Source organism: Tyto alba, unplaced genomic scaffold, assembly GCF_018691265.1.
Source record: "Tyto alba isolate M040663 unplaced genomic scaffold, T.alba_DEE_v4.0 Super-Scaffold_3, whole genome shotgun sequence".
Classification (NCBI taxonomy): domain Eukaryota; kingdom Metazoa; phylum Chordata; class Aves; order Strigiformes; family Tytonidae; genus Tyto; species Tyto alba.
In genome coordinates, this window is record NW_024881304.1 from 7,625,445 (window position 1) to 7,641,880 (window position 16,436).

General features: G+C 54.4%; 1 protein-coding gene across 3 annotated transcripts in view; it reads left to right on the forward strand.

Moving 5' to 3' along the window:
* PLXNA1 (plexin A1) overlaps positions 1–16,436 on the forward strand; it is a 122,208-nt gene that overhangs the window by 48,372 nt on the left and 57,400 nt on the right. For all 3 annotated transcript variants that reach the window (XM_042799536.1, XM_042799535.1, XM_032994896.2), the window contains exons 4-8: positions 3,894–4,034; positions 6,152–6,252; positions 6,724–6,847; positions 8,960–9,113; positions 9,732–9,831. In XM_042799536.1, coding sequence (XP_042655470.1) covers positions 3,894–4,034; positions 6,152–6,252; positions 6,724–6,847; positions 8,960–9,113; positions 9,732–9,831 — 620 coding nt within the window. The remainder of the gene's footprint in view (positions 1–3,893; positions 4,035–6,151; positions 6,253–6,723; positions 6,848–8,959; positions 9,114–9,731; positions 9,832–16,436) is intronic.

The window sequence follows — 16,436 nt, forward strand, 5'->3', positions numbered from 1 at the left end:
GTTGTCCAGCTATGACCCTGCACGGCTGCATGGTTCTTAGCAAGGCGATGTGCTCTCCTCCTCCAAGTCCTGTGCGGGATGGCAACTCCCTTCTCCAGCCAAGACAAGACCATCCCCAAGAACCCTCTCTGGGCCTCCTGGGAGAGGACTTGACTTCTGTACTGTCACTCATTACACTGAGGTGTCTGGGCGTTGAAGTGTTGCATGCTGTCCCTTCCCTCATCATTCCTTCGCTGAGGTTCTCCGTGGCTGGCCTGGGGGGCGAGGAGCCTCTTGGTAAGGTGAGACACCTTTGCATCTCCTGGCCTTGCCCTGCCTCCACCAGCCTGCTCAGCTTCTGGGGGACCAGGTCTTAAAACCTTCCCTCTTCAGAGTGAAAGTGTGCTGGGTGCTCGCCCCGTGGGTGAGCTCCTTGCTTGGGTGGGGAGGGCATGCACATGGGTTTCTGGCAGAGCAGCCTCCCGGCTTCCTTTAAGGTAATTCACCCCAGCAGGGAACTTGTAATTTCTTGCCTCTGGTCTCCTCCGTTTACTTCACGAGGCAGCAGCCCAACAAGCCGACCCTTGCTTCTGCTCCTCCACCTCAGCATGGCCCCACGGTCCAGCTGCCCCCCCCGGGGCTCCTGCCAGCCCCCCCGCAGGAGGCAGCACCGCTGAGCTGCTGCATGAAGCCAGCCTGAGGCAGGCAAGAGCAAGGGCAGGAATCCTGAGCGAGAAATTAGTGTGAGTAATTATTAGTATTGGGTAATTATATCAGCGTCAGGATGAGGAGGAAAGGTTAATAGGTTTATTTATTTATTTATTTGTTGTAAATGTCTTTTCCCCCGGGTGGAAAGGCAAGCAGGGTGGGCAGGAAGGAACGTGTTTCCGAGGGGGGCTGTTCTGATTAAACTGCATCCTCTCCCCCTTCCCCTGCCCCCAGCTACCCTGCGGGTGTGGGGAAAGAGGGGAAAATGATCCCTCCCAGTGTCTGTAAGAGGTAGAAGGCAGCTCGTGCATCCCATGTACCACTCTGCTGTGTTATGGTCCATACACCCTGTCCCCTTCCCGCCAGCTGGGGTGGGTGGGTTCTCGTTGGGCAAATCCTGCTGGAAAGGCCCTGATGCCAGCTTCCCACCTCTACCTGCTCCGCAGTGGGTGCTGTGGGCAATCAGGTCCTCCTGGCATGGGATGATGTTGGGGTCTATCTGCTGATGATCTCCTCGTGCTGGCAAAGAGCAGCGGGATGGATTTGCCTACCACGAGCTAACTCTCAAACTCCCTCTGTGCCATGCCTTTTGGCCAACCAGGAAACAGCTTGTTTGCCAGGTCTTCCAAATTTAATTTTCCCGAATCCCAAATCCACCTATAGAGCATCCTTAGTGGGAAGAGAGGTGCCAGAGAGAGGGGTTCCCGCATGGGCATGCCTGAGGTGGCCCCGTGCCCCTCACCAGAACACCCTGATGTGTGGCAGGCTGGGCTTCACCCCCGTTTGACTACCAGCAGTATTTTTAGGTTCTTCCTGGAGCCTGAAATTAACTGGAAGTGCTTCATGTCTGTTGGGTTTTTTTAATACATCTCTTTCTCTTTCCCAGCACTGCACAGTGTAATAATGTAATGGGGAAATTACCCCGCTAGTTAAAAATTACTGCCAGCGCGACATCCAGCCATAGATCTATTTTAGAACCAGGGTAAAACTATATCGATTCTTCTGTGCCGCAACTGCGGCCCATAAAAGGGTTGGAAAGGTGCATTTGTCACGTTGCCGTAGTGGGGAGGGGAGATGATACCTTGTTGGTGAGGGGGGGATGCTCCCCATTACCGTCCTCCGGAGAGCCAGCTTGGACAGGACTTTGTAGGGGAGAAGCTGAGAGCCAGGAAGGGAGAGACCTGCGAGGGGGTGTGGGGAGGCAGGGTTGGGCTGTGGGGGTGATGCTGGGTACCACTGAGCAAGGGGCACCGCAGGGCAGGGGGTCCTACATGACACTGTACCACACGTGTCTGGGGCTTCGCCTCTTCAGGTGTTTGGAGTGGAAGCAAATGTGATCCTGGACCTGGGCAGAAAGACTCCCCCTCACATCAAAAGGGCAGGCAGAGGTTTTAGGATGGGCTTTTGGCACCTCTGCGTTCCGCAGCACACGGTGGTACCTTGGCTGGGGGTGATAGGGACCAGAGTCTGTGTGGGGGTCTGGCAAAGGATGCTGAGAAGGCAGGTAAGTACCAGCACCAGTGTGGTTTATGGCAAAAACTCTTCAGTCCTGCGGCAGGACATACAAGGGGGTTTTGGGGGTTTTGGCTGTGCTGTGGGCTCCCAAGCGTTAGCCTGGCTCTGCAAGCCCGATCACCACATCCCCGGGGAGAGGGCGGCCCCTTTGCTCACTGCTGTGCAGGACTTGTCGCTCTCTGGTTGCTCAGGGGTCTCTTTCTTAATTAAATACATTTGTTTTGTAAAACTGCCTAAAAATAATCCGGAGCTGGTGCATGCAGGAGGCTGGCAGTGAATCAAAGGCGCCGCTCTAATTAAACGGGCCCCGGTTTGTTTGTGAGCCGCATACATTTCCATGCTAATCAGCTGCACACCGGGATCCTGCTTTCCTGGCCCCGTATACTCCTGATTGAGAACTATGCAAATGCCAGTGGCGATTTATTGCAGGAGGGGGATGAGATGGCTGGGGTGCTAGGGCAGCTGCTATGGGGGGCACAAGGACTTGGGCATGGCTCTGCCGGGATGTGGGAGTGGGTGCGATGATCAGGGCGGGGCTGTGGGATGCATTTTCGGGGGTGCTTCAAAGCAGAGGGTTTGGACCCATGCGATGGGGAGATCCTGAGTCCGGAGGGGTGTGCCAAACTGGCTCCCCACGTGTGCTGGCAGCAGCGTGGAGCTGATCCCAGGCAGCGTTTGCTCTATCTCACTGGGCACGCTGCTTCTCTGCTTGCCTCTGGGTTTTTTGAAGAATGTGCTGCTGGCGTGGCTCCCATCCCATCCCATCCCATCCCATCCCATCCCATCCCCTTGAGCCATTTCTCTGGCACTGTCCCCCTGAGCCTGCCCTGTGCCAGGGTACGGCCTGAATCTGGAGGTATCATAAGCTATGGCATTAACAGGAATTGTCTCGCTTGTGGAGGTGACAATCAGGTTATGGCAAGTAGCACAGCTGAGTTTAGATACTGCTTGATGGGTGCCTACAGCCCCGTGGTGCCTCCTGATGTGGTTATCACCGGTACAGCCAGAAACTGGTGTACTTAGGAAAAGCCTTAATGTAATTGCGAGCTGTAAGGGGATTAGAGCCTTCGGCACGTTCCTGCTCAGGGAACAAAGGCACTTTCTGAACCTCTGTTGACCCTCAGCTTCCTTGAGACCCTCTTGACTTCCCCGGTCGTAAGCCCAAGCGTTTCCTCTGATGGATGGGGAGATGGGAGCCTTGCGTGCTTGCACCGCAGCGTCCTGCCCAGCTGGGGCTCAGTGCGGTGCAGCATACAAGCTGCTTTTGGTATCACTACGACAAGATGGGGTTTGCTGCTTTGCTGCAAGCTGGGGGCTCGCCTGTGCTATGCTGCAGGTTGGAGGGGCTTTGAGGCTGAGCAGCAGTGGGGGAAGCAGGGCAGCTCAGAGGCGGGTGCAGCATGAAAACCGTGGATGTGGTGGCTTCCATCCCTGGAGAGAGGTAAACGCTGTCAGCATAAACGTGGTGCAAATGCACCAGACATGCAAAAAAGGGAAGAAAACATTGCAGTTTGGTCTTATGGAAAGGGTCAGGATGTTTGCAGAGTGGTTCTTACTTTGCCGTGCTGCAGTGGCCGTGGTGTGGCCATGCTGGTGTGGGATGGAGAGGAGGAATCCCCCATCCCATTCCCTGGGCGGGGGCTGAGGTGCACGTGGCACAGTGCTCACCCTCTCCCTTGCTCTCCCCACAGATCCTGGTGGACTTGCCAGCTGAGAGGAAGCACCAAGCGCTGCAGTACGAGAATGTCGTGGCCCACGAGGGCAGCTCCATCCTGCGAGACCTGGTGCTGAGTCCCGACCGCCAGCACATCTACGCCATGACCGAGAAACAGGTAAGGGGAGGGGATGGCAGCCCCTCTGCTCTCCTGATTTGGCAGCCCACTTTGCCACCCCAGCCTGTAGTCAGTGCGCTGGGAAGCCTTTTGGGCAGCTCCCTGGTGGCATCTGGCGTTTGCTTCCTGGCATCAGGGCTGCCTGGGGACTTATGTCCCAGGGGACCAGCAGCAGCTCCTCCCTGCTCCCCTCTGCAAAAACACTGCCCCAAATCGTTGCTCATTAGCAGCAGCTGCTTGAAATCTCTGTGGTCCCTCAGGACTGAGGGCTTCCTGACCCTTCCTTGCTGCAAGAGGCTGGCCATAAACCTCCTCCGTGTTCTGGCTATTCCTTCCTGAGCAGGGTTTTGCAGGTTAGCAGACACGTCTTGCTCCAAACAGCTTTTTCTCCTCTGGGGCAGTTGCTTTTGCACCTCAGGGCAGCGGGGACATGGGGCTGGTGTGCCTCTAGGCACTGACATGTGCCCCTAGGTCCCTTCCTCTGCTCATGCTGAGCCAATCAGAGGTACAGACCTGATCCGGATCCGGTGCTGCTGTCCTGGCAATGCAGTCAGGGCTCACAATAAGGAAGTTTTCATTGGCTGTATGAGCATTTGTGTGATCCCTGATGTTTGGGAGAGCTTGCTGGTATGAGTTCATTCATCCACAGGCTGCACTGGAGAGGGTGAAGGAGGTTCATGCCGCAGTGGTGGCACTTTTTGGATCCGGTGTCAGCAGGGACACATGCCATGCCCGGTGGGGTGACGCAGGGTGGCTGTGCTGGGACGTGGTGTGCCTGTGTCTCGTAGCATCTCCGCTCCTCTGCCCAGCAGAGGTGTGTGTGAGTGGGACCGCAGTGGAGCTCAGAGCCTAACAGGTCTGGCCGCCAGCCGGGGGGCTTGGGAGAGGGAAGGATGCTGGAGTAGGGCCGTGGGTTTGTCTAGACAGCCCGGTGGGGACAGCGGAGCCCTTTCCCTCCGCCTCTCAGTGCCTTTCTCTGGTTTCTGCCCTGCTGCAGGAAACCTGTGATTTTCCAGATGAGGCAGAAACTGCATTTAGGCTCCTCTGTGCAGCTTTCCCTGTGTGTGTTTCTGTTCTTGGCTGTTTGTATCCCAGGTCTGGCTCAGCTAAGCCTCCCCTCTGCAGGGGAGATGTTGGAATTGTGGATGCTGGGGAGGTGGTTACGCTGACCTGGACTGGGGATCTCCCCCAAGGGCCACTATGATTGCTGGGAGCCAGCACACGCCTGTGCGGGGTCTGCTTTAGGGGGGACCCACTGCTGACCCCCTCACTACCACCTGCCTGAAGCAATGTCAGGGACAAACAAATAGGAATACTACAGGTATCTTCACTGGTGTGCAAACCAGAGGGTACTGGTTGGCCAGCCTTATCCCAGCCCTGTGGGCATCTCACTGAGCCCATGCCCTGCCCTGCTGGGCTGGAAGGAGGGATAGCACCATGGATTTAGCCTTCAGTAGAGAAGTTTGTAAATCTTAATTAATGAGTGAGTCCTGCCCTGTGGGAGCAGCGGGAAACTGAGGCATGAGCGCATCAGGGGTGGGCGGCTGCTTGGTGCTGCTGGCTCCTTGCAGCAGGCGAGCAGGCAGCTCCCTGCACCCCCTCCTCGCCCCCCCCCCTCTCCTCCCCTCTCCTTAATAAAACCCACTCTCTTCCCTATGATGGCTCGGTGTTATCGGAGTGCTGGTGGAAAGTAATTAAATGAACAGTTGTAACAGAGCTCGAAGGGCTCGGAGAACGAGGGGATTTTAATCAAATCTGGAGGAGCAATTAATAAAGGACTGGTAACCCTTTCGGAGCAGGGCTGTGGCAGCTGCAGGGCGCCTGGCCGGCGCTGGGAGCCGGCACAGCCCAATCCCACAGCCCTGCGGAGATGCAGTGGTGGAAGGAGCTTGGCTGAAGTAAAAGCCTCCCTAGGGTGGAAGTGTTGCTTTCAAATGTGCTGCTCGGGAGAGGAGCGGGTGATGGTGGGGGCTCAACCTGCTCCTCACCGCTGCCTTTGCTTTAATGAGGTGGGAGCCGTGGGCCAGCGTGAGTCCCATCTCTGGTGGGATACAGGTGTGGACACAGCAGGGAAACACACAGCCTGTCCCCCTTCACTCCCTGCCTGCTCCCCGCAGGTGACACGGGTGCCGGTGGAGAGCTGCGAGCAGTACGAGAGCTGCGAGCTGTGCCTGGGCTCCCGGGACCCCCACTGTGGCTGGTGCGTCCTCCACAACATGTGAGTACTGCAGGCTCAGCCCCGGGGCTACGCCAGCAAACTGTGGTTTGCAAACCGTGTCCGTCCCCACTGCTGGTGTCCATGGGGACGTATCTCCTGGACTTCAGTCCTGAGCCGTGGGGGGATGGAGTGGCCCAGGGGGTCTGTCATCCCTTCCTGCGGCACCCAGGCAGTGCTCATGAGCACCCATGTGTGGCGCAGCCACTGGCAGGGCCCTTCTAATCCTGCCCACGGGCTCTTGGGTTTGGCATCTTTGTGCCAATAAGAAAAGCTGAATGTAAAAGACCCCCAGAAGTTCCCAGTGCTGGCACCAGGGGAAAGCAAAGCTCCTGTACGGGCCTCAGGCACCCAAGGTCCCTAGCTGGGCATCACCCCCGTGCCAAAGGGTCTGTCTGCTGCGGCGTCAGGCCGGAGCAGTGCAGGGCCTGGTGGGATTCTCCTCCTCACCGTGGTGGTTTCATCCCCCTCCAGATGCTCGCGCAAGGACCGGTGCGAGCGGGCGGATGAGCCCCAGCGCTTCGCCTCCGACCTGCGGCAGTGCGTCCAGCTCACCGTCCAGCCGAAGAACATCTCGGTCACCATGTCGGAGGTCCCGGTAAGCCACCTCTGCTGCCCGCAGAGCCAGCCTAGCCAGCTCCCAACTCTCTGGAAGCCATGGCTGGGGAGGTGGTGATTAAAAATAATGAGTGTACAACAAATAGGGAGAAAGGGGACGAGAGGTCCGAGACAAATAAAACGTAGCAAAATGCAGGGCACTGATGGGGGCTGGCCTGTCGATGGAGATAATAAACCAGTTGATGATTATTCAGAAAAGACATAACCAAGCAATAAATAATCTCTCCATAGTACAAACACCAGCATCAGAGATGCCATTCGTAGGCTAGAGGTCTGTCTAGCTCAATAGCCTGTCTCTGACCCTGGCCTTTAGTAGATATTTTGGGATGAGACTTCGATGCACAACTTGCTGCTCTCTCTGTGCAGACAGAAAGGATGATGGACTTCCCCAAAGTATTTTCCAGGCCATTAGTGCTGTGAAGAGAATATGAAACAGCGTATACTAGCAATAAAGTTTTGAAAAGTGCCATGTCTGGTTATCTGACACTCAAGAGTCCTAAAAGATCTGGCCACAGAGTTCTGTGGCCTGCAGATATTTGTTATAATATGACTTTGTAATAAATAAGTGAATGTTGAGAAAATCCCCGGAAACAGAAAAGGTGCTCATGTTTTGCCCAGATGCAGAAAGGACCAAATGGTCAGAGGCTGCTTAGTTTGACATCAGATTTAGTAAAACTAAAGGAAAGAAACTGGTGCAGGATACAACTGATAAAGGTTTAAGGATGGGAATATAATTAATGCCAGTCAACATGGTTTTATGTCAAACAAACCACATTTTGTTCTTTGATGAAATTATGACTTGAATTAGAAGAGGGACTGCAGGGATGTGATGTCTCTAGGCTTCTACAAGGCATTTGACTTGGTACAACACAATGTTCTGATTAAAAATTAGCATTATACAATATTGATAAAGCACATGTTAAGTGGATTAAGAACTGGCTCCGTGACAGATCTCAAAAAGTCCTTGTCAGAAGGGAATTGTCACCGGATGGAAATGCTTTGGAAAGCACTTCTGCAGGGGCTAACGTTCACTGGTAACATGGAGATAAGTGTGAGATGGCTGAGGATGGGACCTGCTGGGACTGAGGGGTTGGCATGGGATGAGATTTCCTTCAGAGCAGTTGGGTTTGGGTAGGGCTAGTTTAGCAGAGATATTCGGGTTTGATATTGCCAAGTCTAAAGTTAGACATGGAGGACAAGACAGGCATTCAGCCCGTGTTCTGGAAAGTGGTGTGAGGGCTGAGCCCTTGCTGCGGGGCTCTCGAGGCTCCCTGGGCAAAGCCAGGAGCTGGATGGTGTTCTCACCTCTTGGGTGGTTATCCCCCTGACCGATGGCAGGATGCTGTGTGGAGGTCTGGTGTGGTCGACACAGGGACACTGTGCTCAGGCTGGAGTCCAGCTTTTAAAAGGAGAGGCTGAAAACCTCCCGTAAACATCATGCAAATGAGTTGAAGGCTGGAGAAAATGCCTTGCAGTGAGAGACTTCCAGAGCTCAATCTGCTTAGCTTATCAAAAAGAAGATTAAGAGGTGACTTGATTACAGAGTATAAGTGCCTTTACAAGGAGCAAATATCAGGGACTAAAGGGCTTTTTAATCTATCAAGGAAAGGCATAACAAGAACTAATGGCTGGAAGCTGTGAAAAATTCAAATTAGAAATAAGGCAAGCGTTTTGTAAAGTGAGAACTGCTGACCCTGGGAATGATTTTGTGAAGGAAGAGGTGGATTCCTCCCCTCCTTGGCTCTGCTGGAGTGAACGCCTTTCCGCGAAACACTCTTTAGCCCCAGTGCTGTGCTTGGTCTCTGTAGAGAGGTGAGGCCTAATAGCTTGTGGTATGGTGAGGGCAGAGGATGGGAGTCTGTGAGTCATTCCATCTTTTAACCCATTTAAATCTGCACTCCTTGCTTGCGTGGAGAGGTCCATGGATGGGGCTCTCTGGCAAAAGCCCGGAGCAGGTCTCCCCACCATGTGTGGGTTGCAGAGGAGGGATTGCACCCTTGGTCTTCTCTGTTGGCTGGACTTACACATAGCAGACACAGAGGAGTCTGTTTTACTAGTTATCTGTGTTGACACTCTTGCCTCTCCTCTCCAGCTGGTCTTGCAGGCCTGGAATGTCCCGGACCTCTCGGCAGGAGTCAACTGCTCCTTTGAAGACTTTACCGAGTCTGAGAGCCGCATTGAAGATGGGAAGATCTACTGCAGCTCTCCCTCTGCCAAGGATGTCATCCCCATCACGAGGGGCCGTGGTGAGCTTGTGCCCTGGGGTGGGAAGAAAGCCTGAGACAAACCTTCTCCCACTTATTGCCCCACAGGGAAGATGTGGAGGACAGTCCTCCTGTGACAGTGACCCCCAGCCCCCGAGCAGGATGCAAGTTGGGTTCTTGGGGTGTAGGAGAAGGGCATTACTGCTCATGGAGGACTGGTCATTGGTCTCCTCCAAGCCATGGGCACAGCTGCTTGATGACACTGTAGTGGTCTGGGCACCCTGGCCTTGTTCCCACCTCTGGACCATTCCTGGGCAGATGTTCTGTAGGTGGCCACAGGCTCTAGGACATTCTGCTCACCCCAGAACTGTTAGGCTCTCCTTCTGTACCACCAGTACAACCCAAGGCACCTGCCTCCATGCCAGCAGGTTGTAGATAGCTGTGGGGGCTCAGAGCTGCACTTGGGCTCTGCTGGCCTGTTTGGTGGCTGCGTAGGGGTGAGTGAGCACTCTTTTTATTGCCAGATTTGGGGGATTTTGTTAGTTAACTGGGCTGAGTGGTGATGCCCAGCTCCGTACAGCCCATCACAAGCCTTGGACTGAATGCTGGGCTGTACACTGTGTCCTTTCTGATGTCTTTTTCTGCCTGGGTCTCTCCCAGGGGACAAGCGAGTGGTGAAGCTCTACCTGAAATCTAAGGAGACGGGGAAGAAGTTTGCCTCTGTGGATTTTGTTTTCTACAACTGCAGCGTCCATCAGTCGTAAGTGGCCTGGGCTTCGCGAGAGTGCTTCGGGAACAGATTGGGGGGGCAATGTGTGACTGGGCAAGATCTCAGCTTTGTGGGTGCTGGTGTTGCAGGAGGAAAGGGCAGTCAAGTATACCGGTGTTTGCAGTGAAAAACCTCCTCCTTTTGCCCTTGTAAACTGGAATGGTGACCAGAGCACCCACAGTTAGTTTGGATATGTAGGAATGTGTAACATCAAGGCAGAACCTCACTTAAAACCAGGGGTTTGGATTTGGCAAAGCTTTGGAAGAAAAAGCAAGTTTACTGCATTGCAGACTGTAGCAATCCATGTGACCAAAAATGCCAAGTATCTTGTTATTCCTGGAAACAGTTAATAGGAGTGACTTGGTGATGCAAAAGGAGAAGCCTGTGTTTTCCTGCAACGGTACCTGCTTCCCAGGCTTGCTGGAGAGTGAGCTGGAAAGTTACAGCAACATGGGGATGGAACATGCTGCATGTCCTGGGGCGTTTACCCAAGAATTTCCTAACTGGAAGTAATTGTGAATTTGCTTTCTTGTCAGGCTGCTGTGAAATCTACTCCACGTAGACATTTTCAGGCATTTTGAGATATGCATGTGATAAAATAGAGGAGGTGCGGATTATTGATGTGCTGTCTAAGCAGTGTGTCTAAAGCCTCTAACAGTGAGTTCCTGATGAGGAGCTGCGGGTGGTGTGCTTGAGCAGCGGGGAGATGGCTCTGCTGTGGGCACGTCGGAGGAGATGCTGGGGTGTGTTTGGGCAAAGAATTTGGAGCTCAAGAATGCAAGCTATTTCATTACCCTGCCAGAAACCTCCCATGGATGGTGGCGCTCCAGCTGATCAGTAATTATAGATAAGCAAATGCAGTGATCTCTTTCGGATGACTTTTTGCAAAGTGTCTAGCCTGGCTTTGGGAGCTCTGCTGCAGGTTGCTCCTCCAAAGCCTGTTCGGATTTTCCACTTTGAGCGGGGAAAAGCAGGTGAGATGTGGGTGCCCCAGCTGGTACCTGTGGTGAGCTGCGAGGGGGTTGTGTCGGAGGAGAGCCCCTTCAAACCATGCGCCTCCGGGATTTCTGCCCTGCCTGCTCTTCACACAGCGAGTGGGTCTTGGCTCCTGGGAGTGTTGTGCCAGCGAGGCAGGAGAGAGTTTGCAAACTTGACTTTATCCCTCACCTTGACTCCTGAGATGAGCTTTGTCTCCCTTCACGTCGTGTGGTTTCAATAACATTAGCTCAGCTTTGGCTCGGGCTGGCTGCATATCATTATTTTGCAAATCAAAAAGCAGATGTGACTTTTATTTTTCTAAATGAAAGAAAGAAGACTTTTAAGTATAATTGGCATCGGATTTGGTCCAATTGGGGCTCCAGCATTTTGGTCCAGCGGGAAGAGGTGGTGAGGGAATTGGCATTTTATTTTATGTGCCTGACACAGGAGTGGGCAAATAAAAAAAACCCACCACCCACCCCCCCCCACCACCCCCAGCCAAACAAACCTACAACAAAGAACTCTGACTGATTTATTACTGCGTTGATGTTTAATTTTGGATGCATTATTTAAAAAGGCTAATTATGGATGCATTAATATTTATGGGCTCCGGTTGGAGTTGATAGAAAAGTCCATGTTCTAGGCTGGTGAACATTATTATTATTATTTCCTTTACATCAAGAATTTTAGGGTATGGAGGCAGTTTTAGCTGTGACCTGCAGTCGAGTCATAGCCAAAGAACATGACAATACCTAGGATGATGCAATACTTTTAAATACCATTTGCAGACAGGCGTCTTTAATGGATCTCTTTGGAGTTAATAGCCTTTCAGATCCAGGTTTCATATTTTGTGGAGGAAAATCTATACATCAGCCTGATAAATTCTGTATTAGGAACAATATGCTTTTCCATGAGGCTAATGTTTTTCCTGTGGAGATCTTTGATCACTGTGCATTACGTTTTCTTTTTATATTTGGGTGGCTTTGCTTAGGCTGGAAGCCAGAGGCTTGTGTGTCAAATCATTTCTCAGCTGAGGACAAAACGTTTAGGTGAGATTTTTCAGATGGTTGTGGAGAGATGGGAGGATTATAAGTCAGCGCTTCACTGGTGTCAGCTGGGGTAGCTCCAGGGAAGCCGATGCAGCTCCACCGTGTACACCGGGGAGAGTCTGATCCTTCTTATTTTCAGCAGACATCTGGAAAGGCATCAGCAAGACACACCACTAAAGCCCTTTTGCAAGCGGCAGAGCCGATGCTGCCTCTGTGTGCGCATCCTGGCTCTCTTGTTTCTCAGTGCCTTGCAAAACTCTTCTTCCCGTGCATTTTCAAGGACTGCTGGAACCAGCCTGGTCCAGGGAGGGATTGCAGAAGGGAAGATACATCTAATCCCTTCTCCTGCAGGGAAGGAGAGGTGTGGAGGAGGTTGCGCTGCCTGTAAGTTTGGCTTGTGATGGTCAAGGCCAAGGGGGTGCCTTCTGGGTGCCCGTTGCTGTTTTGTCTGTTATTTCAGGGCTTTATAGTGTCACCCAGGGCAGTAGGACGGTCCCCACTGCAGACCAGCATCCCTTGCTCCCAGGGTACTTCTTCATGAGGGGCCCGTGGGAGCACTGGTCTGGGACTCACACCTTCTCTAGGGCACAGCAGGTCCCAGCCTGGTGTACTGCACCCCGGCAGCCTCAGGGCTCCCAGGGAATTCAGGCAGGCATTTCCAGGCAGTGGCATCTTTTGGGCTTCTTGCCCCAGAAGGCTTGAGCATCAAGCAGGGGATGTTTCTGGCTGAGCTGAGAGGTGCATTGAGTGGGGGAGTGGAAACCTGGAGGTCGATGCAGAAAAACGGGTCCCTTGCAGAGGGGGATGTGGGTGACTGAGGGTCACTGCCAGCCCATGGTGGGGGGAGCAGGTCTGCCCGTGCAAGCTTACCTGCAGCTTCTGGGGACAGGCTCTGGTTCCTGCGGTGGAGGATGGAATGGAAAACCCCATGGCAGGGACCGGGGTGGGTTCCCTTGGGGGTTTCCTATGGGCATCAATCAAGAGCAGGCGTTTAAAAACTGCTTGGTGCTTTTTACCATCCAATGAATTAGCCCGTGTCTAGCATGTATGCAGGCAGATGTTGAGGTTGTCTTTGTCAGTGTTAAACTCCCTTTTCAAAGCATTCGTGGGGAAATGAGTCCACTTTCAAGATACAGATGGTGACACCGGACTCCCTGCCTGCCTCCAGCAGAGCCCATGCTTGCTGGCAAGGTGGGTGAGTGGGTAATCCTCCTGGAAAGCCAGCGAGCAGTTTCAGGGAATATGAAGATGTATTTTTTCCCACTATTTCCATATTTGCTCTCTGGGTTTCTCTCCTGGAATCTCTGCTCCGTAAATCCTGTTGCAGTTTGGATTTTTGGAGAGCATGGCTGCAGGGAGCGGGCTGGCAAGTGGAGGGGGGCAGAGAAGCTTCAATGCTTCCTTCAATGCTATGGGTAGGTTTTTCAGCGCTGCTGTTTTTTTGAGCACTGGTGTGCCGAGCGCATCACCGGACTGCCCGCCAGCATGACCAGCTATTGCAGCATGGAAGCAGAAATCCAGATGGTGGCACAAGGGGAAGGGGGAAAATCACATGTCAGTGGGTCTGATGCCGAGAGGGGATCTGAGCAGCCTGGAAACCTGTGCTGGTGCACACCCGTGCTGTGTGTCCTATCCAGGAGGTGGTCATGATGCTACCAGCCTCGTGGTTGTGCCTCGCTGCAGTGACACCCGGGTCCCATCAGCTGTGGGGTGCTGAATTTCTCCGAGGCTGGAGCCAAGGGGAAGACATGCCAAGCGGCTCTAATTTCTCCTGGCTGGAGAGATGTGACTCTGCCATGGCCCTGCCCCACAGGTCAGGCTCTCCCTCTAAGCCTCCATTAAGCAAATGGGATTTTAATGCATGTCCCAGGGGCTGGGAGCAGCAGGACTGGGCTGCTTTGGTGGCCGAGGCACCTGTTGGCACCCGTGGGCCGATGCCAGCCCTCACGCCGCTGGGCTCCTCGCTGCAGCCTTTCCAGCTGCCCGCACCACCGAGCTGCCCGCACGTGGCGTGGCCGCTTCTCCGCTGGCCCAGCGCTGCTCATTTCCAGATGCTTACAGATGCTTTATTTTCAAAGGCATGGACAGATGGCTGCAAGCAGTTCAGTGAGTGTATCTGAGTTTGCACGGCTGAGCTGCGAGGTGGTAACAGATCCCTGTGTATTCCTGGAGTGGGGCAGGTGGAAAATCCTATAGGATGGCCTCAGAGACCACTTGGGATAACCTGGTTTATGTAGTGTTTGCTGTGAATGAGGAGGGCTGGTACAGCCTGGTGTTGTGTTTCAGTGAGGGGAGGCAGCTGAAAGTATTTCAAGTGAATTACCTTAAAAGCTGGGGCCTGATTCTGCGTCCTCCAGCCAGTGTGATGGTGGATGCCCTGGATCACCCTGCAGCGGGTCAGCGTGCCCAACCCCTACCCTGTGAGTAAGGCCCTTGGCAGAACCCAGCAGGGATGGAAAAACATTGGGCTGGCATGAAATTAAGGGCAGAAACAGATTGAGATGGGCAGGGTTGGAGGGAGGGGAGAGCTGATCTCCCACTGTGGCAATCCTGGCTTTGGGTTTGGGCACCGGTCGGGAAGGGCAAGGCTACCCGTAGGGGCTTGTGGGCACTGATTGTCTGTTCCCACTGCTCTTCAGGATTTCCCTCTCCCCCTGGGGCAGAGAGATGGATCTAAATCCCAAAGAATTGCAGTTCAGCCCCTCACCCCTGACAGCTGCTGCTCCAGATGCAGGCTATGCCAGAGCTGCGTATTTGCTAAAGATGCATCCTCCTCCTGCCAAGAGGAGGTCTGAGGAGCAGTCGGGGGGCTCGCAGGCGGGCTGTGCTGTGTGTGTGCAGATGCTGTTTCCGTCATCACTGTGTTTATAATTTCTCTCCTCGGTGGACCTCCCCAGCTCTGCTCTTAGTGCTGTTCAACTTGCCCCTGTCCCTCCTCCCTGCCCTTCCCTCCGTGTCCTTTCCCCAGGAATGTGCTGCTCCATGGAAATAGACCGGATGTCTGTGTGTGTGCGTGCACGCGTGCGTGTAGCGCTTGCACCCCCGGTCCCTCTCCTGTTTGCTGCTCAGGCTTATCTCACTCCTGTGGACACCGGTTTTGTTTTCTGCCTTCCCTCCTCAGCGTGCTGAAGCGCTCTGGGCTCCTTCGGGCACGTGGCTCTCCTGGGGCTGGGAGTGCGGGAAGGAGAGCGAGCGAGGAGCCGGGGCCCGGCACCGCTGGCTTCCCGTGCTTCCCATCCGCTGTGATCGCTTCGGATCAGGTGTGGAGACAGCCGTGACCTCCCCATGGTGGCCGGAGGTGCCTTCTGCAGAGCAACCTGTGCACCCAGGGAGGAGCGGGTCCCCAAAGCCACCCCCGGGTCTGGGCTTGTCTTGCAGCGATGCTGGTGGCCCAACACCCACCCTGGAGATGCACCCAGCTCTGACATGGTCCTTCTCTGTCCTGCCACACTCTCCAAACTACGCCTGTTCTGCAGCCCTATCAGGCGTTTCCCTAGCGTGGCCTTAACCAGTTTGGGCTCAGTTATGAAAGTGGAGGAAAGCAGTGTTGGGAGGTCTTGACCCCAGCTGTACAGTGAGTTGGGGGCAGGCGTGGAGGCTGTGGGCAGGCTCCGGCTTCACCCCCAAGTCACTTGGAGGTGGGCAGAGCTGCCCTGCTTCCTGCAAGGCTGCCTGCTCTTTCTGGGGGAGGTTGCAGGCTGGTAGCAAGCTTGGACTTGTTTTAAGATGGGGCACTTTGCACAGTTATTCTGAAATGCGGTTCTGAGGCTGGTGCAACTCCTCTTGCACAAGAACATTAGGAGGCAAGGGGGGCACTGCTGGTGTCTGACCCCCTTCCCAGCCTGGGCTTCGACTCCACCTGGCCCCTGGCAGGGCTGAGGAGGAGGCAGATGGGGAGCAAGCTGTGGGTCTGTGTCTGTGCTGCACCCCCAGCATCGTTTTTCTGCCTGACTGGGCTTCTTGCACTCCTGGCACGCTTTGGGAGGTGGGGGGTGGGGGGGGACTTCAGCACATGAAGGAGAGCCTCCCTCTAATTATCAGGAGTGATGAAAGCCTCTTAGGCAAGAAGTGATGAGGGAAGAGTGCCTGACCGTGGGAAGGAGAGAGACAGCACAGATGGCATCATGCTGCCGAGCAACCTGCTCCTGTGCCGGGAACAGACAGCAGCGACACACGGACACACCGGGGATACGGCCCTGGCCATGCCGCCCAGCCTGACCTGCCGCCGGGGAGCCCCACCACGGCTCCTGCCCTGGGCTTTGGGCAGCCTCGCGGGGAGCTGGGGCGGTCACACGGGCATTCCGAGGCCAGAAGGACCGAGGCAGGTTGGAAATGGGGTTTCACCGTGTTACTGGCACCTGGGCGCTGACTTGCTCGCCACTTTACAGAGTCTTTGGCCAGCCCAGGGTTGTGACCCAGCCAGGCTCTAAATGCAGCAGAAATGTTGTGGAGCGAGACGTATGGAGGTGAACACTCTTACGACAGCGTTTGATGTCCTTATGGCAGATGGAGAACCTCGGCAGAAGGGAAAGCGTGAAAACCATCTCCAAGGATGGGGCTTTAGAAGTG